A 19,272-nucleotide genomic window follows, 5' to 3' on the forward strand; every position below is an offset into this window, starting at 1 on the left:
TATGTTTAAACCTTAATTGCTCGGTAGGCTGAATCTGTTGCAGGTTATTACATAGGATCTCTAACACCCTTGGTCTTGGCTGATATTCATCCCCTTGATGATTATGATCAATACCAGGATTATCCAGGAGTTATCACGTTGCTTTTGGGATACATGCTGTGTGCAGATTGGCCCCAAGTTTCCCCACTGTACAAAATGAGAGCATTACAAAAGTACTTCACTGTGGATGACCTGAAGAGATGTTGTTTCTTACTTTTCAGGTCTTTTTCCATTTGTTTTGTAGTTCATAGCATGGAATGAATGTGATTATGGCTATAATTCATACTGTACCTCAAACCTTCCAGATATTTGTTGACACCAATAATTATTTAGCTTTATGTGGCAGCAATCCCTAATGATTGGATCAACTGTGGAGAATGAAACAATGCCATTCCAAGCCATCCATATTCAATTATGATTTACTGCTGCATTGATTCTGAATTTTATTTTATAACCTGTTATAATGAAAGAGCATTCCATATTTAGTTTAGTTTAGTTTAGCGCGGAAACAGGCCCTTTGGCCCACCGAATCCGCGCCAACCAGCGATCCCCGCACATTCGCACTAACCTACACACACGAGGGACAATTTACACATACACCAAGCCAAAGGGAGGAAACTGAAGATCTCGGAGAAAACCCACGCGGTCACGGGAAGAACGTACAAACTCCGTACAGCCAGCACCTGTAGTCGGGATCGAACTGGGTCTCCGGCGCTGCAAGCGCTGTAAGGCTGCAACTCTACCGCTGTGCCACCGTGCCGCCCACTTGATGAGTGTGCTCCTTCTGCCAGGACAGTTTAAAAGCACTCCGTTATACCATCCTGAGCTAGATAAGTATCCCCAGAAGTTGAAGTGAAATGCCCAGAAAATGTCAAGCGGTATGAATCCGCAATATCCATGTTCTGATACCGTTCTAGACTGTCAACACCGCCTTGAAATCATCATGGAAGTTTGTACGCCACACTTAACTTTGTATTGATGCATTTAGGATTAACCATTGTATTATTACATCAATTATTCTTGAAATATAATTAGTTTTGCCAAATATATTTTCATAGGCCAATAATAAAAATTTCAAAATAATCAACATTTAATAGATTTTGATATTTTGATTTGGTACGCATTGGTACCTATCTATGTCCAGCAGCTCCTTAATAAACATTCACAATTTGAATATTATTCATTTGCAGAAAGAAGGTGAAAAATGGTGGTGCACAACGTTAATTTCAATCAATATCAATGCTTGTAAAGTTATAGCTTCCTGGAACCTTTTGGTAGCTTTTTTTATTGCCAAGCCTCTTTTATAACTCCCTGGGGTAGTCCACTATATCCCCATCTATTAATCTACCCTTTCAGTAACAGTACTCTCGTAACATTTGGTCAATTCATAGTAATTTATCCTTAAGGTAGATCTATATCTCAATTTTATTGTGATCCTACATTTGAAAGCATAGTGAAGTGAACTGTGTTAATGAAAGTTTTTTCTGCAGTGCGATTTCAAATAAACCCCATTTTATTTGCTACCCCATTGACGAAAGACATATGGGTCACTGGCTGCAAAGTGTAAGGTTCTTGATCGGTGCTTAAATACTCCCTTCCCTCAATAATTCCTTAGTTGTTATTATTTGTGTATCCAGATGCCATTTTGGATTAAGCTTCAAAGACAGTCACTTGATGCTTGAATATGACACAGTCAGAGATTGTTATTTCAAAACTGACTACAGCAAACCCTGTACTGAATACCATGATGATTTATCTGGGACTGTATTTCATGTACAGGTGAATAATGAAAGGAATGTCATCCATCTGTTTTATCACTTGTCTCAGAAATTTACAATGACCTATTTTGAAATGTGGGTACACACGGTAGTTAGTTTGCGTAGAATAAGATCCCATAAAATAAGATCGATGGTAGTTAATTGTTATGCAAAGAGTCGCCACATAAAGGGCGCCGACAAAGTTACAAAGTATCCCATGCCAGGTCCTCCTTTGTCCTCCCCCCCCCCATTCCTCTCCCCTCCCTCACGGTGGTCCCCTCATGTCGGGTACTCCTTTGTTCTCGCCACCCCTCACGGTGGTCCCCCCATGCCAGGTCCTTCTTTATTCTCGCCCCCCCCTCACTGTGTTTCCCTCCACGCCAGGACATCCTTTGTTCCTGCCCCCCCTCACTGTGTTTCCCCCCACACCAGGACATCCTTTGTTCCTGGTGGTGCATCCTCCAGATCTGAATAATGCTACAGGGTATAAGAAAATAACTGCAGATGCTGGTACAAATCGATTTATTCACAAAATGCTGGAGTAACTCAGCAGGTCAGGCAGCATCTCAGGAGAGAAGGAATGGGTGACGTTTCGGGTCGAGACCCTTCTTCAGACGGATGTCAGGGGGTAGGAAGGACAAAGGAAGGATATAGGTGGAGACAGGAAGATAGAGGGAGACTTCTCCAACTTTACATAGTCCCTCTGTCCCTCCCTTCCCCTCCCCTTCCCAGATCTCCCTCAATCTTCCTGTCTCCACCTATATCCTTCCTTTGTCCCGCCCCCCTGACATCAGTCTGAAGAAGGGTCTCGACCCGAAACGTCACCCATTCCTTCTCTCCCGAGATGCTGCCTGACCTGCTGAGTTACTCCAGCATTTTGTGAATAATGCTACAGGGTGTTCTAATGCTCACGTAGCTTCCTGCAGGTCGGCATAGCCTTATTTTAGTACCTTGACAGCGCTGAACACCTTAGCACTTCACTGAGTACCAGCCTGGATTGCTCATGTCTGAACAACCTTCCTGGGCCCAGCACATTGATGCAATCACAAAGAATGCTCATCAACACCTGTACTTTCTCAGAAGATTGATGAGATTTGGCATGCTGCCAAATACTCCATCCATCCTCCACAAGCATACGGTAGGGAGCATACTGAATGGTAGCATCGCGGACTGGTCCAGTAACTCTCACGTCCGAGAACGAAGAAGGCTGCGGAAAGTGCTGGTCATTTCCCAGTCCATCCCAGGTAATAATCTCCCGACCTTTGAAGGGATAGACGGGAAGCACTACCTTAAAAAGACAACTAATGTCATCAAAGACCCACACCACCCTGGCCACGCACGTATCTTATTGCTACCATCGGAACGAAGATACAGGCAGGGCCGTTTTTACAGCATTATGGGCCCCCGGGCAAAGCAGTGTACTGGGGCCCCTACCGTTACTCTCCCCCACCCCCCTTTCCCTACCAGCCCCCCCTGTCGTGCCGGCGAAAAGCACTTACCGAAAAGCACTTAGCGATGGACTTAGGGTGCTACATTGTTGCGAAAAGCACTTACAGATCGTTGTGAGAAGCACTTAGGGACCAAAAATGTTGCGAAAAAAGCACTTATTGAACCTACATTTTTAAAGTAGTATTTATTTATTGCAAGTCACTTAACATACACAGATCAGCATGGGGCCCCTATGCTCGTGGGGCCCCGGGCAAGTGCCCATCAGGCCCATGCGTTAAGTCGGCCCTGGATACAGGAGCCTGGGAACCATGACCTGTGGGTTCAAGAACAGCTTCTTCCCATCAACCATGAACCGCACTACACAACCCTAACCACAACAGTACCTCAGTAACGGTCTACTTTGATTTAGGTTGCACTACATACGTTGTTTTGCACCATTCTGGTCTGGTTAGTTGTGGTCAGTCAGTTCAGGTCTGATAATCTTTTGAATTCTTGATTATTGTATATATATTTGTTGTGTTGTTGCATGAACGTGCCTGTAAAACTGAAGAGAGTAAGAATTTCATTGCTCCATTATAGAGAATAGACAATAGGTGCAGGAGGAGGCCATTCGGCCCTTCAAGCCAGCACCGCCATTCAATGTGATCATGGCTGATCATTCTCAATCAGTACCCCTTTCCTGCCTTCTCCCCATACCCCCTGACTCCGCTATCCTTAAGAGCTCTATCCAGCTCTCTCTTGAATGCATTCAGAGAATTCGCCTCCACTGCCTTCTGAGGCAGAGAATTCCACAGATTCACAACTCTCTGACTGAAAAAGTTTTTCCTCATCTCAGTTCTAAATGGCCTACCCCTTATTCTTAAACTGTGGCCCCTTGTTCTGGACTCCCCCAACATTGGGAACATGTTTCCTGCCTCTAACGTGTCCAACCCCTTAATAATCTTATATGTTTCGATAAGATCTCCTCTCATCCATCTAAAAATGCGCAGGTTTGTAGGTTAATTGGCATCAGTAAATTGCCCCTCGTGTGCAGGATAGAACTAGTGCACGGGGTGATCGTTGGTCACCATTCATGGTGCTTATGACATATATACAGCCTTGACTCTTGTCCACCACTGATACGACACACAACCTCTTTGATTTGACCAGAGGGACAAATGAGCCAGGTTGGCATGGTGGAAGGGAGAAAGTAATTTACATTTCTTATCAATATGGTCACCTCACCAACATTCCTGATTTAATCCGTTTTAGTTTAGTTTAGTTTAGAGATACAGTGTTGAAACTGTTTAATGTTTTTGTCTAATGTCGAACAGGTAGCCTTCCTGAAGCAGTTACCCAATTATAAAAAAGTGCAAAGGTGATGAAGTTGTTCCTGACCATGGAAGGCAATTCATGATCAACATCCGAATGTCGACTTGGTAACATTCTTGGACATTAGTTTAGTTTAGTTTAGAGATCCAGCACAGAAACAGGTCCTTCAGCCCACCGTGCCGACCAACGATCACCCCGTACACTAGTTCTATCCTACACACGAGGGGCAATTTACTGATGCCAATTAACCTACAAACCTGCGCATTTTTGGAATGAGGGAGAAACCCGGAGCACCCGGAGAAAACTCATGCGGTCACTGGGAGAATGTGTAAACTCCATACAGACAGTCGGGATCACACCTGGGTCTCTGGCGCTGTAAGGCAGTAGCTAGACTGCTGCACCACATTGTCCTTTTCCGCTACTCTATTAGAAACACAAAATTATTTAAAACAAACATTGATGTAAATAACAAACGCTGAAATATTCCATTAATGTATTCGCCTCTGAGCACACTTATCATTAAGAGCAGTTTTAATAGTACATAAAAAAAACACGATGAAAATATTATTTGCGATTCCAAACAACTAGAGTTGACTCCTTTGGTTTTTGATGGACCTTACTGATTGCCTTCGGCTTAAGATTTGTAATCTATTGCATTCTTATTGTTTATTAATGTTGCTCTTCTCAAGTCCCTGAGGGTTTTTGCTACTCTAATAGGAATGGTGCAGGGTCTCTCAGTACAATCAGATTTATGCAAATCTTCATGCATCAAGTGAAAAACTGAATAGCCATCCAATTAATGCATTCACACCAGGGAACATTCTCATCATCACAAAAATAAATGAAATAAATCATCACTTTGAGCAAAATCCGGGTATTTCCAGAAAAGTTGTGTGTGTGTGTGTATGTGTGTGTGTGCGCGCGCGTGCGTGCATACCTGCCTGTGTGCGTGTGTGTATGTATGTGTGTGTGCATGTGTGAGTATGTGTGTGAGAGTGTGCATGCCTGCGTATGCATGTGTGCTTTTTATGTGCGTGCGTGTGTGTGCGCTATATGCAGTTTTATTGTAGTCACAGATACCTTCACTGGGGCAAATGCTAAATCACACACACATTTCATAAAGATAATGATACCATCTTTGACTTAAAGCCTTCCTATATTTCTCTCTCCACTGATCTTGCCTGACCTGTAGAGTGTTTTCTGTGTTTTCCGATCTTATTTCTGATTTATAACTTATGCATTTTATGTTGATAAACTAAACAAAATAAAGTATGAAGAACGCCCTGACCCGAAATGTTGCCTGATCATTCCTTCCCCAGATACTGGCTGATCCTCTGAGTTTCTCCAGCACGTTGTCTTTTGCTCATAATTCCAGCATCTGCAGTTTCTAGTGTCACTTTTCACCACATGGGAAGCCAGCATTTTATTTTAATTGTTTTATCTCAAATGCATGTACAATCATGAGAAAATTAAGTTGATGAGTTTGAGTTTGAGGTCCGTCATTTGACAGGAATCTTGATCTTGCAGTTAGTTGAAACAGAACACAAATAATGCAGTGGGGGATTATAGACAATAGACAATAGGTGCAGGAGGAGGCCATTCGGCCCTTCGAGCCAGCACTGCCATTCAATGTGATCATGGCTGATCATTCTCAATCAGTACCCCGTTCCTGCCTTCTCCCCATACCCCCTGACTCCGCTATCCTTAAGAGCTCTATCTAGCTCTCTCTTGAATGCATTCAGAGAATTGGCCTCCACTGCCTTCTGAGGCAGAGAATTCCCCAACATTGGGAACATGTTTCCTGCCTCTAACGTGTCCAACCCCTTAATAATCTTATATGTTTCGATAAGATCTCCTCTCATCCTTCTAAATTCCAGTGTATACAAGCCTAGTCCCTCCAGTCTTTCAACATATGACAGTCCCGCCATTCCGGGAATTAACCTAGTAAACCTATGCTGCACGCCCTCAATAGCAAGAATTAATCCTGCTCTCCTGTTGAATTGATTGCTTATGACAGTTTCTAACTTCACCTTCCCTTTGCCGCCTGTAGGCAGCCTCTGACTCCAACTTCCTCCTTGCTTGTGGTCAGCATGGACTCGGTGGTCTGAAGAGCCTGTTTCCATGCTGTATCTCTAAACTAACCAAAAATTCACCAGTGAAAATTGTAGCCTTCTACTTCAAGTTTTTTTAGTTTTTAATGTTCGAATTACATCTAAAAGGGGAAAAAAAATCAATATTAATCATTTCATTTGAAAGTGTTTCAAAATTAGCTTTCCCTTTTCTGTGCTATAATGGTACATAAGCATACAATTAGTTTAGTTTGTATTCAAAATGCATATCCTCTTATTTAAATCCGTCTATCATTTGACCAGTCCACCATACTACTTCTTCCAACTCAATGACTTTTTAAGGACCAGCACAGTGACACAACAGTAGAGTTGCTGCCTTACAGCTGTTATCAGGCAACTGAACCATCCTACCACAACTAGAGAGCAGTCCTGAACTACAATCTACCTCACTGGGGACCCTCGGGCTATCTTTGATCGGACTTTACTGGCCTTACCTTGCACTAAAAATTATTCCCTTATCATCTATCTGGACACTTTGAGTGGCTCGATTGTAATCATGTGTTGTCTTTCTGCTGACTGGTTAGCACGCAACAAAAACTTTTCACTGTACCTCAGTGTGCGTAACATTAACTCAAATTGAAAACTGAAACTGAAACTGGTTGCATGGAAGGATTGAGAGGTTCAGGTAGATAGGGAGGATCAAACTAATGGAGATGTGCATAGACACAAAGTGCTGGAGTAATTCAGCGAGTCAGGCAGCAACTCTGGGGGAAAAGGATGGGTGACGTTTCGGGTCAGAACCCTTCTTGGGATTGAAAGTAGGAGGTGGCGGGGATGGGTTAGGAAAAAGCAGGGCTGGCAACAGATGACCAAGGACGGGTGGAGCCCATAATGGCCCATTGTTGGCTGGGGAAGAGGTGAGTGATAACAAAGGGATACGGGATGTGCACAATGGAACCAGTAGGATGACTCGGGTGGGGGAGAGGGGGAGAGAGGGAATGCAGGAGTTACTTGAAATGAGAGAAATCTCTAAGATATGGGATGGTTTGGTGATAGTGTGGACTAGCCTTGGACACACACACACTCACTCACGTGCATAGATACACATGTCCACACACTTGCATGCACATAGACATACATACTTACATTAATATGACTTATGCAGAATACAGATAGATATGACTGTAACATGAGGTGGCAAGAGGTACCTGTGTGGTTTGCAGGATAATTTAATAACTGCCATTTAATGGTTGATGCACAGAAACCAATGCACTTTGAGTGGAGGAGGATAATGATGCCAATGTCTATAAGTTTGTGCTGTGCTTTGTTTGCCTAACTGGTTCATTGATATCTTTCTCCAATCTATCACTCTCAACTGTAGTCTTCAAATTCATATAAATTGGTCCAAATGATTGGTATGAATCAAAGCCCCATCACTAAAATGTGTGGATCTCCCACTACACAGTCTTCCAGTCGCCAAGCTTCTCCTGCACCATCATGTTTTGCTTTATCTCATTGCGACAACTCTCAATCCAGTTTGCTACTTTATTTTAGATCAGAAAGTCTTTTGCTTTCCTGATTAATCTGTTAGATGCAATCTTTGTCAAACAGCTCACTGAATGAAATCCATGGAGATAGCATCAAATTTCCTATTTTCAGCGGTCCCGTTTATTACCTCTGCAAAACACAAATCTAATCAGTCACTTATGGTCTTCCCTTAAATTTATGCTTGTTATCCTTGATTAGCCTGTGCATCTCCAAGTTTTAAATTATGCTGTCTCTCAGAATTATAATTTTTGCCATTATTTGTTCAGTTTGCTCAGTCTATTCCGATCATCCTTTTCAATCCATGATACCACAGGGGCAGTCTTCAAATGTTCTGGGGGTGACATTTCTGCCGCCAAAGAAGAATGGAAAATGGTGGATCAGGCTTCTACTGTTCCCTCTCCTTTTTGAACTCGAGATGGGTTTTATGTGGATAAATGACTTATTGTTTGGTTTCCGTGTGGGACCTTGAAGGTCTCTCCTGGCTCCCCCCAAAATTTTGTCACAGCCACTAAATTGAGTGTCATTGCTGACCTGGGAATCCCGATGGCATCCTCTCACTTCCAAAGTATATTGGTTGGGTTACCAAAAAATGAAATCTATGAGTTAAAAGCTGGTGGGCCCATGCTGGCATTGTTTAACTACCATCTGCTTTCCCTCTACCCATAAAACCCCTTCAAATAGTTTAAGTCGACCACTTGGGGCGGCACGGTGGCGCAACGGTAGAGTTGCTGCTTTACAGCGAATGCAGCGCCGGAGACTCAGGTTCGATCCTGACTACGGGTGCTGTACTGTAAGGAGTTTGTACGTTCTCCCCGTGACCTGCGTGGGTTTTCTCCGAGATCTTCGGTTTCCTCCCACACTCCAAAGACGTGCAGGTATGTAGGTTAATTTGACTGGGTAAATGTAAACATTGTCCCTAGTGTGTGTAGGATAGTGTTAATGTGCGGGGATCGCTGGCGGTGCGGACTTGGTGGGCCGAAAAGGCCTGTTTCCGCGCTGTATCTGAAATATGAAATAAAAATAATATGAAATAACCTTGCCCCATGAAATACTGCCCATGAGAGTCATAGAGTTATAGAGTCATACAGTGTGGAAAATGGCCCTTCGGCCCAACTTGCCCACACCGACCAACATGTCCCCTCTACACTAGTGTCACCTGCCTGTGTTTGGCCCATATCCCTCTAAACCTGTCCTATCCAAGTACCTAGCTAAGTGTTTCTTAAATGTTGCAATAGTGCTTGCCCTGAATTATTTCCTCCGGCAGCTTGTTCCATACACCCACCACCCTCTGTGTGAAAAAGCTACTTCCCAGGTTCCTATTAAATCTTTCCCCCCCTCACCTTAAACCTATGTCCTCTGGTTCTCGATTTCCCTACTCTGGGCAAGTGACTCGGTATATGATCTAATCCTCTCATGATTTTGTACACCTCTATAAGATCACTCCTCATCCTCCTGCACACCAAGGAATAGAGTCCTGGCTTGCCCAACCTCTCCCTATAGCTAAGATCCTCGGGTTCTGGTAACATCCTCCTAAATTTTCTGTGCACCCTTTCCAGCTTGACAACATCTTTCCTGCAACACAGTACACAGAACTGAACACAATACTCTAAATGCGACCTCACCAACATATTAGAAACTGCAACATGACCTCCCAACTTCTCTCCCGAAGAAGGATCTCGACCCGAAACGTCACCCATTCCTTCTCTCTAGAGAGGCTGCCTGTCCCGCTGAGTTACTCCAGCATTTTGTATCTATCTTCTATACTCAATACTCTGACCGATGAAGGCCAATGTGCTAAAAGCCGAAGACTTTGAATTTAAAAAAAGTCATTGCAATCATCTGTGAATCGAAAATTGCCATCTTATGTGTGGTGTATGTGGGAATCTTCATTTTAATGGTTTTGTCAATCTCACAGCTTTGCTGTTAATACAGTTCCCTCACATCCATCTGTCTACACATTAGTATGGTAACATTAAGTGTTACTGATTCCATTAGCACTTCAGTATCACAGTTAGTGCAGACTATTATATTAAACAGCAGTGGATGTAGAGAAATTAAAGACTCTAATTCAGGTTCAGCTTCTTCAGGTTCCAAGAAGCAGTCAGTCCGGTACTCCAGCGATTTGTGCCTTTTTATTGGTAACTCAGGGAACACATTTTACCTATAATGTAGAATTGTTTCTGAACAGATCAGTTCTGCTGAAGAACAATTTAAATGAACATATGTCTTTCTGTTTCAGAAATCCTCAAATCACAGTCTGACAACTCGAAATGAGAAAAGTCCTTTGAACAGATGTTAAAATCTGTGATCGAGGTGCTGATTAACACTAGGTTTGATTTGAATAAGGGAGTGCTAAGGTGTCAGATTTTAATGAAAAAAATGCAGATTAATGTGGTAGCACTCTGCGGATTAATGGAAAAAAATGCCGATTCATGTGGTACCACTCTGGGGATTTCAGTTGTTTTAAATGCTTTAAACGGGGTGGAAATGCCACGGGACATTGGAACTGATATCAACTTTTCTATATCCACACTGAGTGAAAGTTACTGAGTGAACTGTGCACAATACCAACAGAAGAACCATCCTTATTCCAATCACAAACAAATTTCCATCCCTTTGTCTGAAAATGCAAGTTAGGAGAGATACCGAATGTCATTTTGTTACTCATTTCCGTAGAAACCAAGAGCTGCCGATGCTGGTTTACAAACAAAAAGACACAGTAACTCAGCGGCTCAGGCAGCTTCTCTGGAGAACAGGCGATAGGTGATGTTTTGGGTCGGGACCCTTCTTCACACAAATTAGAGTATTATTTTCCCATGGATTCACTATCACTTTTTCAATGGTTCAATTGTTCAATGATTCTTTATCTTCCAAGGTACAGTGAAATTTTTTTTTTTACATACAGATCAATAAAATTATTACCATAGATAAATGCTATCCCAGATAAAGTACAGAATGTACAGAAACAACCCACTGAATCCATGTGCAAGCATCACCAAGTTTTGGTGCCATTTTCAAAGTCCCAGCTTCAGTTCATAAGATCATAAGGTCATAAGTGACAGGGGCAGAAATCCACCATTCAATCATGTCTGATCCATCTCTCCCTCCTAACCCCATTATCCTGCCTTCTCCCCATAACCCCTGACACCCTGGCTGGCAACGAAGGCCCATTGCAGCCGTCGCTTCCATCCGGATTGTCCAGCGAACCATCGTCCCTTTCCTCACCTGGCCACCTTCAGCCTTCGTGCCCCACAGGCACCTTCCACACTGTCCTTGAGGGCGCAGAATGTACGACCCCGGATTTTCTGACATTCTTGCCCTTTGTTCTAGCATCCGCTGCCGTCCCCGACTCCCCCCATCCTCCTCCTCTCCAGTCCTCCAGCCCTTGAGGATGAGCAGAGGCCGGGATCGGTGGCTTCCCGAAACCAAATCCATGAGCCCTCTCTTTCTTAAAGGATTGAAACCCAGTGATAGATGAAAACTCTGACATGCAATCCTAACTGGCTCTTCGATGTAGAAATGAGTGAATGCTGCTCTGTTAGAGCTGGTCCTTCAGATAAGACATTAAACTAAACTTCGATCTTCCCACTAGAGAGCATGGAGGAAGTGCAATAATTTCAGTTTGTTTGTTCCTCGCCCATGATAAAATGTCTTGTCTGGTTGATACTGCACCAACCGCCACTATAAACGTGCAGCCCCCCATGCATGCAGTTGCAGATTTAAAATTTAGTGTTTGGAAGTAACAGTTTAAAAGACGCTTAGTTTCGAGAAACAGCGTCGAAACAGGCCCTTCGGCCCACTGTGTCTGTGCTGATCCCCGCACACTAGCGCTATCTTACACAATAGGGACAATTTACAATTTTACAGAAGCCAATTCACCTACAAACTTGTAAGTTTTTGGAGTGTGGGAGGAGAGCGGAGTACCCGGAGAAAACCCACGCAGGTCACTGGGAGAACGTGCAAACTCTGTACAGATAGCACCCGTGGTCAGGATTGAACCCGGGTCTCTGGTGCTGTAAGGCAGCAACTCTACCTCTACCCTTGTGTGGTTGATATTTTCATTATTCTGCCCATGTGCATCCAGTTAAACTAGGATGTGAACCTGCTGGAAATACAGGTGCAGAAAACTTTTTACTGAAGGATAGGCGTAATCTATGTACCGGACTGATCTCACGTCCCAATAAGAAGCTTGTTACAATACGATACAATGCAATACAATGCGATACGATATGATACAATGCAATGCGATGCGATACGATACGATAGAGCTTTATTTATCCCAGAAGGGATATTGGCAGGCCAACAATGATAAAACACAACAAGATATATGAAACATGAAATTAAAATGATAAGTGGAAAGGATTGGGGATGTGCAAAGATTGGGGGATGAGGGGCGGGGACAAAGGGTGGGGGGGGGGGGGGGGGGGGTGAGGGAAATTAGTCTGCCCCACGACAGAAGGGGAAGGAGTTGTACAATTTGATAGCCACAGGGAAAAAGGATTTCCTGTGGTGTTCTGTTCTGCATCTTGGTGGAACCAGTCTGCTACTGAAGGTACTCCTCAGGTTGACCAGACCACACACATCTTCCCACATGCAGCAGCATCAGTCATTTATTTATTTGATGTTTGTCCCACCTTACTGTGTTTGACTATGTAACAAAACTGATTGAACCTCAAAAGTAATCATTTGATTATAAAACTGTACGGGGTCATCAAAAAATTTGGTAAGATTTTAAATAATTATTAATTCTTTTGTACTGCACAGTGTAATGCTGGTGTGTTACACAGTGAAAGTGCATTCTACTGAATTGCTATATAATTGCAAACATTCTAAAATTATACTCCTGGATGCTTGTAGAGCATATTTATAGGTGCCCGAGCTTGTGAGGCTTATGATTAAGACCCTTAGTCTTGGGCAGATTGGGAATTATTTTGTTTAATTGGCACAATATGTTGCACTCATTGTGAGTTAAGCACATCATTTCATGATAGATTAGTTGTGTATTTATAAAGGATTCAACTGTAGTGCATAATTTTAGACAATATAACTATTAAAATATGACAAGCATGTTCAACAGTTAATTTAAGATTAGGGCAATTACATCTAAAGGAAATCCTGGCACACAGTAATGCTCAGTTAGCCTATGCTTGCTTTTTCATTTTGAACATTATCATTCTCTGGGGTTTATGATCAAACCTCACACAAAATCCTACAATATTATCTATATATATTACTTAAACTCTCTGTTTGTTTGTTTGTTCTTGCCTTATTTTTGTGCCCCCATCACACGATAGCACGACAATTTTAGGCCCCCCTTACTCACCATTCTCCTGGGGTCACCTTAATGAAAGTTTCATTCAAATTGGTCATATATATTTAAAGTTATAGACATTTTAAAGTTAAAAGATGACATTTTAAACTTACGCTAGCCGTGTTCAGCATTCGACGTCACAATGGGACCCCTCCAGTGACGGGAGTGGCGGCCAATGAGGAAGGGGGGGCGCACGATGACCGCCGGGGGTGGGACCCGCCAGAGTGACTGGAGTGGCGGCCCATGAGGGAGGGGGGGCTACTGAGCCGACGAGCTGCCGCTGACTTTCATAAATGCGCTCCCCTCCCGCCGGGAACACCGGCGCCCCTCCTGGCATGCCCCGCGCCTGACCTTCCTCCCATGGTGCAGCACAGCAGCAGAGGGTCCAATATGATGGCGGTCGCCGCCGTTTGCCACCGTTCGCCGAGAGGTTTGTGTTTGTGTGTGTGTGCGCAGCACTGCCCACCTGGAGATGTAGTCCCCATTCCCGCCCGGCCCCAGCGCCCCGGACCATCACTGGACTACAACACCCAGCGGGCAGAGCCCCCCCCCACACACACACACACTGTGGCCGCTCTTCTTCTTCTCCTCCCCCTCCCACTCCGCCATCTTGTGTGCGCCTCCCGCCACGGCGCTGCCCGCCGGGAGGTGTAGTCCCCGCTCTCGCCCGGCCCCAGCGCCCTGTACCATCACTGACTATATAAGGGGGGTTGAGGGGGGATGGTGTGGGTGAGTGTGGGGTTGGGGGGGGGGAGGAGAAGAAGGGGAAGGAGAGAAAGAGGGGGGAAGGGGAGGGGGATGGGGGGAAGTGGGAAGGGGTGAGGGGAAGGTGGGGGAGGGGGGAAGGTAAGGGAGGAGAGGGAAGGGGGTGGGATAAGGTGGGTTGAGGAGGGATGGAGTGCGAGTGGTTGAAGGGGGGAGGGGAGGAGGGGGGTTGAGGGGGGATCAAGTGGGTGAGTGGGGGGAGGGGAGGAGGGAGGGAGGGATAAGGGGGGTTGAGTGGGACGGGGAGGGGGAGGGGGTGTGGGGGTGGAGAGGGTGCTGGACCAATGCAGGAGCGGTTTGGGCCCAAAAGGTTTGGTTTACAATACATTGATATATTTTTTGACTGTATTCCATGCATAGATATACACTAGGTTTGGGACTTCAGTTAAAAATTGATCCCGCGGGGAAGAGTCGGGTGACTTGATACTTTGAGAATTCAGCACTCAGATTAGTTTAGTTTAGTTTAGAGATACAGTGCGGAAACAGGCCCTTCAGCCCACCGAGTCCACACCGACCAACGATCCCCATACACTAGCCCAATCCTACACACTAGGGACAATTTACAATTTTTACCAAAGCCAATTAACCTACAAACCTGTACGTCTATGGAATGTGGGAGGAAACCGGAGCACCCAGAGAAAACCTACACGGTCACCGGGAGACCGTAACAACTCCGTGTAGACAGCACCTGTAGTCAGGATCGAACCCGGGTATCTGGCGCTGTAATGCAGCAACTCTACCGCCGCACAACCGTGCTGCCCCTAAGATCAGATGAAGATTCATTTGGATATTTATGTCTTTAATATCTCTCATGAACCAATCTTTTGAAGAAAGTGAATTCCGAGGAAATGTGAGGCTTTCTTGCTTATCGGCTGTTATTTGTTTCCACAGTTAATCTTCTGGATTCTAAAACAGTACAAGGCGAGCTGGGTTGGATATCCTATCCTGTACATGGGGTAAGTTCAGAACAACTCTCTTCAAAATGCTTAAACGTAACTAATGATTTTAATTCCCACAACTCGAGTTCTAATTTTCACTGAATTATGGATTTAGTTTTGGGAGTTTGGGATTAATGTAATAGAAAAGAGCCGTGAAAATTTTACTGTTTAGAACTGATTTGTCAAGTCAAGGTTTAATGACCTTGAATATTAACCCTTTAAAAAACTTATATCAAACTATTAGTAGCATTTCCCTGACTTTGGACTGTTTTTCTTTAATTTCTGCCAACACTTGATTCAATCATAAATCAAAGTTGCAGATCAGTTACCAGAATCATGAGGATTGCCAACAATTTGGGGTAAAATGCTGTTTGATCATTGATGAATAGGTCTTCCTCTCAATAATGTAGGAGGATGAAACTGCAGATGCTGTTTTACACCGAAGATCGACACAAAATGCTGGAGTATCTCAATGGGTCAGGCATCATCTCTGGAGAAAAGGAATAGGTGATGTTTCGGGTCGAGACCCTTTATCGGACTGAGAGTCAAGAGAGAGGGAAACCGACTCTCAGACTGAAGAAGGGTCTCGATCCAAAACTTCACCTATTCCTTTTCTCCAGAGATGTTGCTTTTGTGTCCATTTTGTGTCCATCTTCCTCTCAATAAACCTGAAGTTCAAGGAGAAACACAAAGTGCTGAAGTAACTCAGCGAGTCAGGCAGCATCTCTGTAGAACGTGGACTGGTGGCGTTTCGGGTTGGGACCATTCTTCAGACAGGTGCATGTGACAGTAAACTAGACTCAAACTCTGTTATCCCAGTCACTGCTCTTGCCCTCCGATCTCTCTCTTTTCCCTGTCTCCAAGATTAGCCTTCTATACAATGGCAACCGTGCTCACCATCCCAATAGGCCAAGTCAGGTCGAGTTTCCCGTCATATTCACAAGCACGGTGAGGTACAGGTACAAGGAGAATCTTGCTCGCAGCAGCTTTTAAGGCACATAGACACAAACAACATACAAAAGAAAAAATGTACATAGATTACACATAAATTCTGCAATACAATAAAAAAGAAAGAAAGTGTGCAAATAGCAAGTTATTTGTGCAAAACACAATTTATGCACTAAAAACAAATCCATGGTAGCGCGAGAGGTGGTCCATAGTGTTCCATTGTTGAGGTAGAGTTTGGGTTGTGCGGGTTGGGCGGCACGGTGGCGCAGCGATAGTGTTGCTGCCTTACAGCGCTTGCAGCGCCGGAGACCTGGGTTCGATCCTGACTACGGGTGCTGTGTGTACAGAGTTTGTACGTTCTCCCCGTGACCTGCTTGGGTTTTCCCTGTGCTCCCCGGTTTCCTTCCACACTCCAGAATTGTACAGTTTTGTAGGTTAATTGGCTTGGTGTATGTGTAAGTTGTCCCTAGTGTGTCTAGGGTAGTGTTAATATGTGGGGATTGCTGGTCGGCGTGGACTCGGTGGGCCGAAGGGCCTGTTTCTGTGCTCTATCTCTAAACTAAACTAAACTTGAAAGTTATAGGAAAATGGCTGTTCCTGAGCCTGGTGGTGTGGGACTTCAGGCTTCGTTCCCTCTTCTTGCTGCCACAATCCCACACCACCAGGCTCAGGAACAGCCATTTTCCTATAACTATCAAGTTCTTGAACCAACCCGCACAACCCTAACTCTGCCGCAACAATGGAACACAATGGACCACCTCTTGCACCACGATGGACTTGTATTTAGTGCCATGGGATCCTTGATCTTAGATGCTGCCTCCCTGAAGATGCTTTCAATAGTGGGGAGAGCTGTGCCCATGGTAGACCATGGTGGCTAAGCCCATGGTCTTGTGCATCGCTATGTGCTGGAATTGCCGTACTAGGCCATGACGCAACTGGCCAAGATACTTTCTACAGTACATCAGTAGAAGTTTGTGAGAGTATTCGGTGATATGCTGCATCTTTAGTCTAGTTTTAGTTTAGGGATACAGCACGGAAACAGGCCCTTTGACCCACCGAGTCCGCATCGACCAGTGATCCCCACACACTAACACTACCCTACACACTAGGGACTATTTAACATTTTCAGAAGCCAGATTAACCTCCAAACCTGTGAGTCTTTGGAATGTGGGAGGGAACCGGGCAGTGCAGGGAAATCCCACGCGGTCAGGAGGAGAGCATACAAATTCCGTACAGACAGCGCCCGTAGTCAGGATCAAACCCGGGTCTCCGGCACTGTAAGACAGCAACTCTATCGTTACACCATCTCTCGCCGTCGTTACTCTATCGTTACGCCCACGGCAAATCTCTTTAAACTTCTATGAAAGGTGAGGCGCCGGCATGCCTTCTTGTTGATTACATCTTTGTGCAGTGTCCAGAATAGGTCATTCTGAGATGTTAAAGCCCAGGAATTTGAAGCTGTTAACTCCACCACTGACCCACAATGAAAAATGGTGCGTGGTTTCCTGACTTCTCCTTTCCGAAGCTAAGGATTAGTTCCTTGGTTTTGTTGATGTTGAGTGAGAGGTTGTTGTTGCAGCATCCTTAACCAGGTGTTCTATCTAAAGTGCCATCATTTCCAATGTGGACTGGCACTAAGATTAACCCCGTAACTCATTTTACGTAACAGTTCAGTCAGTTTATTCTGCATTTACTGGTATTCGGTTAATCTGCAGTTCAATTACAGTAAAATAAAGAAATCCTGTTGGTTTTAATTTTTATTATTTTAGTTAAGTTTAGATTGTTGTTCGTCCTTCGGGTTCGAAGATGACCATGACTTCACTTTCAGTTGGAGGATTGGTGACTGTGGGTCTGGAAGTGAGGCAAATCCGGGCCCGGAAGGCATGCCCACACGTAGGACACAAGTGGAAGTGGAGGTAGCCTGGGCCTTGCGCGCGGTGCGTTTCCTCTGGGCCTCTGCACTGTAGTTTAGATTACAGCAAGGGAAAACAGCCCCTTCAGTCCATCGAGTCTGCGCCGACCAGCGATTCCCATACAGTAGCACTGTCCTACTGTGATCATTTACAATTTTTACCAAAGCCAATTAATCTTTGGAGTGTGGAAGAAAACCCATGTGGTCACATGGAGAACGTACAAACTCCGTACAGGCAGCACCCGTAGTCAGGATGGAGCCCAGGTCTCTGGTACTGCAAGGCAGCAACTCTACTGCTGCACCACCACGCCACCCAATTATCTTTTCTCTTACAGTGTTTCTTTTCAAAACAATTTTACACATTCTTCTGATATCCCACTATCTTTCAAACCAATCGCACTCATCTTTTTCATGCACACCTTGATTTACCGAGATTTTGTTCAGTTGCTAGTCTTGATCAGAAAGTCCCAGCAAGCGATGTTATTTTAGTTTTTTTAGTCTTTTCAAGCCTCACTTAAGATGAACAGCCTTCCACCAATATGAAAATTATTTCCATTTAGCAAATGGTGCTGTGGATATTAACAAATGATTGAAGTCTAGCTTTCTTGTGTCTGAGGGAGCATCTCATGATACTTAAAAGATGCCATCATTTTCAAAGCAGACTGGTGCTCAGAGAAACCTCCTAATTCACTTTGCTTAACAACTCCGTCAGCTTACTCAGCACCGACTGATGTGCAGTTACTCTGGAGTCCAATAACGGAATGATTCAGGCTTTAGGGTGGATTTCTAGGATCATTTATGATTCCACTGCTTTCACTTTCAGGCACTTGCCTTTCAGTTATGCTTTGAAGAATAATTTAAATCAAACCCTTGATTTGATCGCGCCTCACAGTGGCGCAGCGGTGGGGTTGCTGCCTTACAGTGCCACTGACCCGGGTTCGATCCTGACTACAGATGTTGTCGATACAGAGTTTGTACGTTCTCCCTGTGATGGCGTGGACTTTCTCCGCATGCTCCAGTTTGTTCCCACTCTCCAAAGGCGTGCAGGTTTGTAGGTCACTTGGCTTCTGTAAATTGTCCCTAGTGTGAAGGATTGAACTCGTATACGGTGGATTGCTGATCGGCGTGGACTCGGTGGGCCGAAGGGCCTGTTTCCACACCGTATCTCTAAACTAAACTAAACTCAAATAAAGACCATTCTCTTATGATGATGAATCTAGCTTGT

General features: G+C 44.5%; 1 protein-coding gene across 3 annotated transcripts in view; it reads left to right on the top strand.

Annotated features, from left to right (window-relative positions):
• epha3 (eph receptor A3) overlaps nt 1-19,272 on the top strand; it is a 251,299-nt gene that overhangs the window by 11,576 nt on the left and 220,451 nt on the right. For all 3 annotated transcript variants that reach the window (XM_078409603.1, XM_078409605.1, XM_078409604.1), the window contains exon 2: nt 15,141-15,205. In XM_078409603.1, the coding sequence (XP_078265729.1) occupies nt 15,141-15,205 (65 nt within the window). The remainder of the gene's footprint in view (nt 1-15,140; nt 15,206-19,272) is intronic.

Source organism: Rhinoraja longicauda, chromosome 12 (assembly GCF_053455715.1).
Source record: "Rhinoraja longicauda isolate Sanriku21f chromosome 12, sRhiLon1.1, whole genome shotgun sequence".
In the NCBI taxonomy this organism is placed as follows: Eukaryota; Metazoa; Chordata; class Chondrichthyes; order Rajiformes; family Arhynchobatidae; genus Rhinoraja; species Rhinoraja longicauda.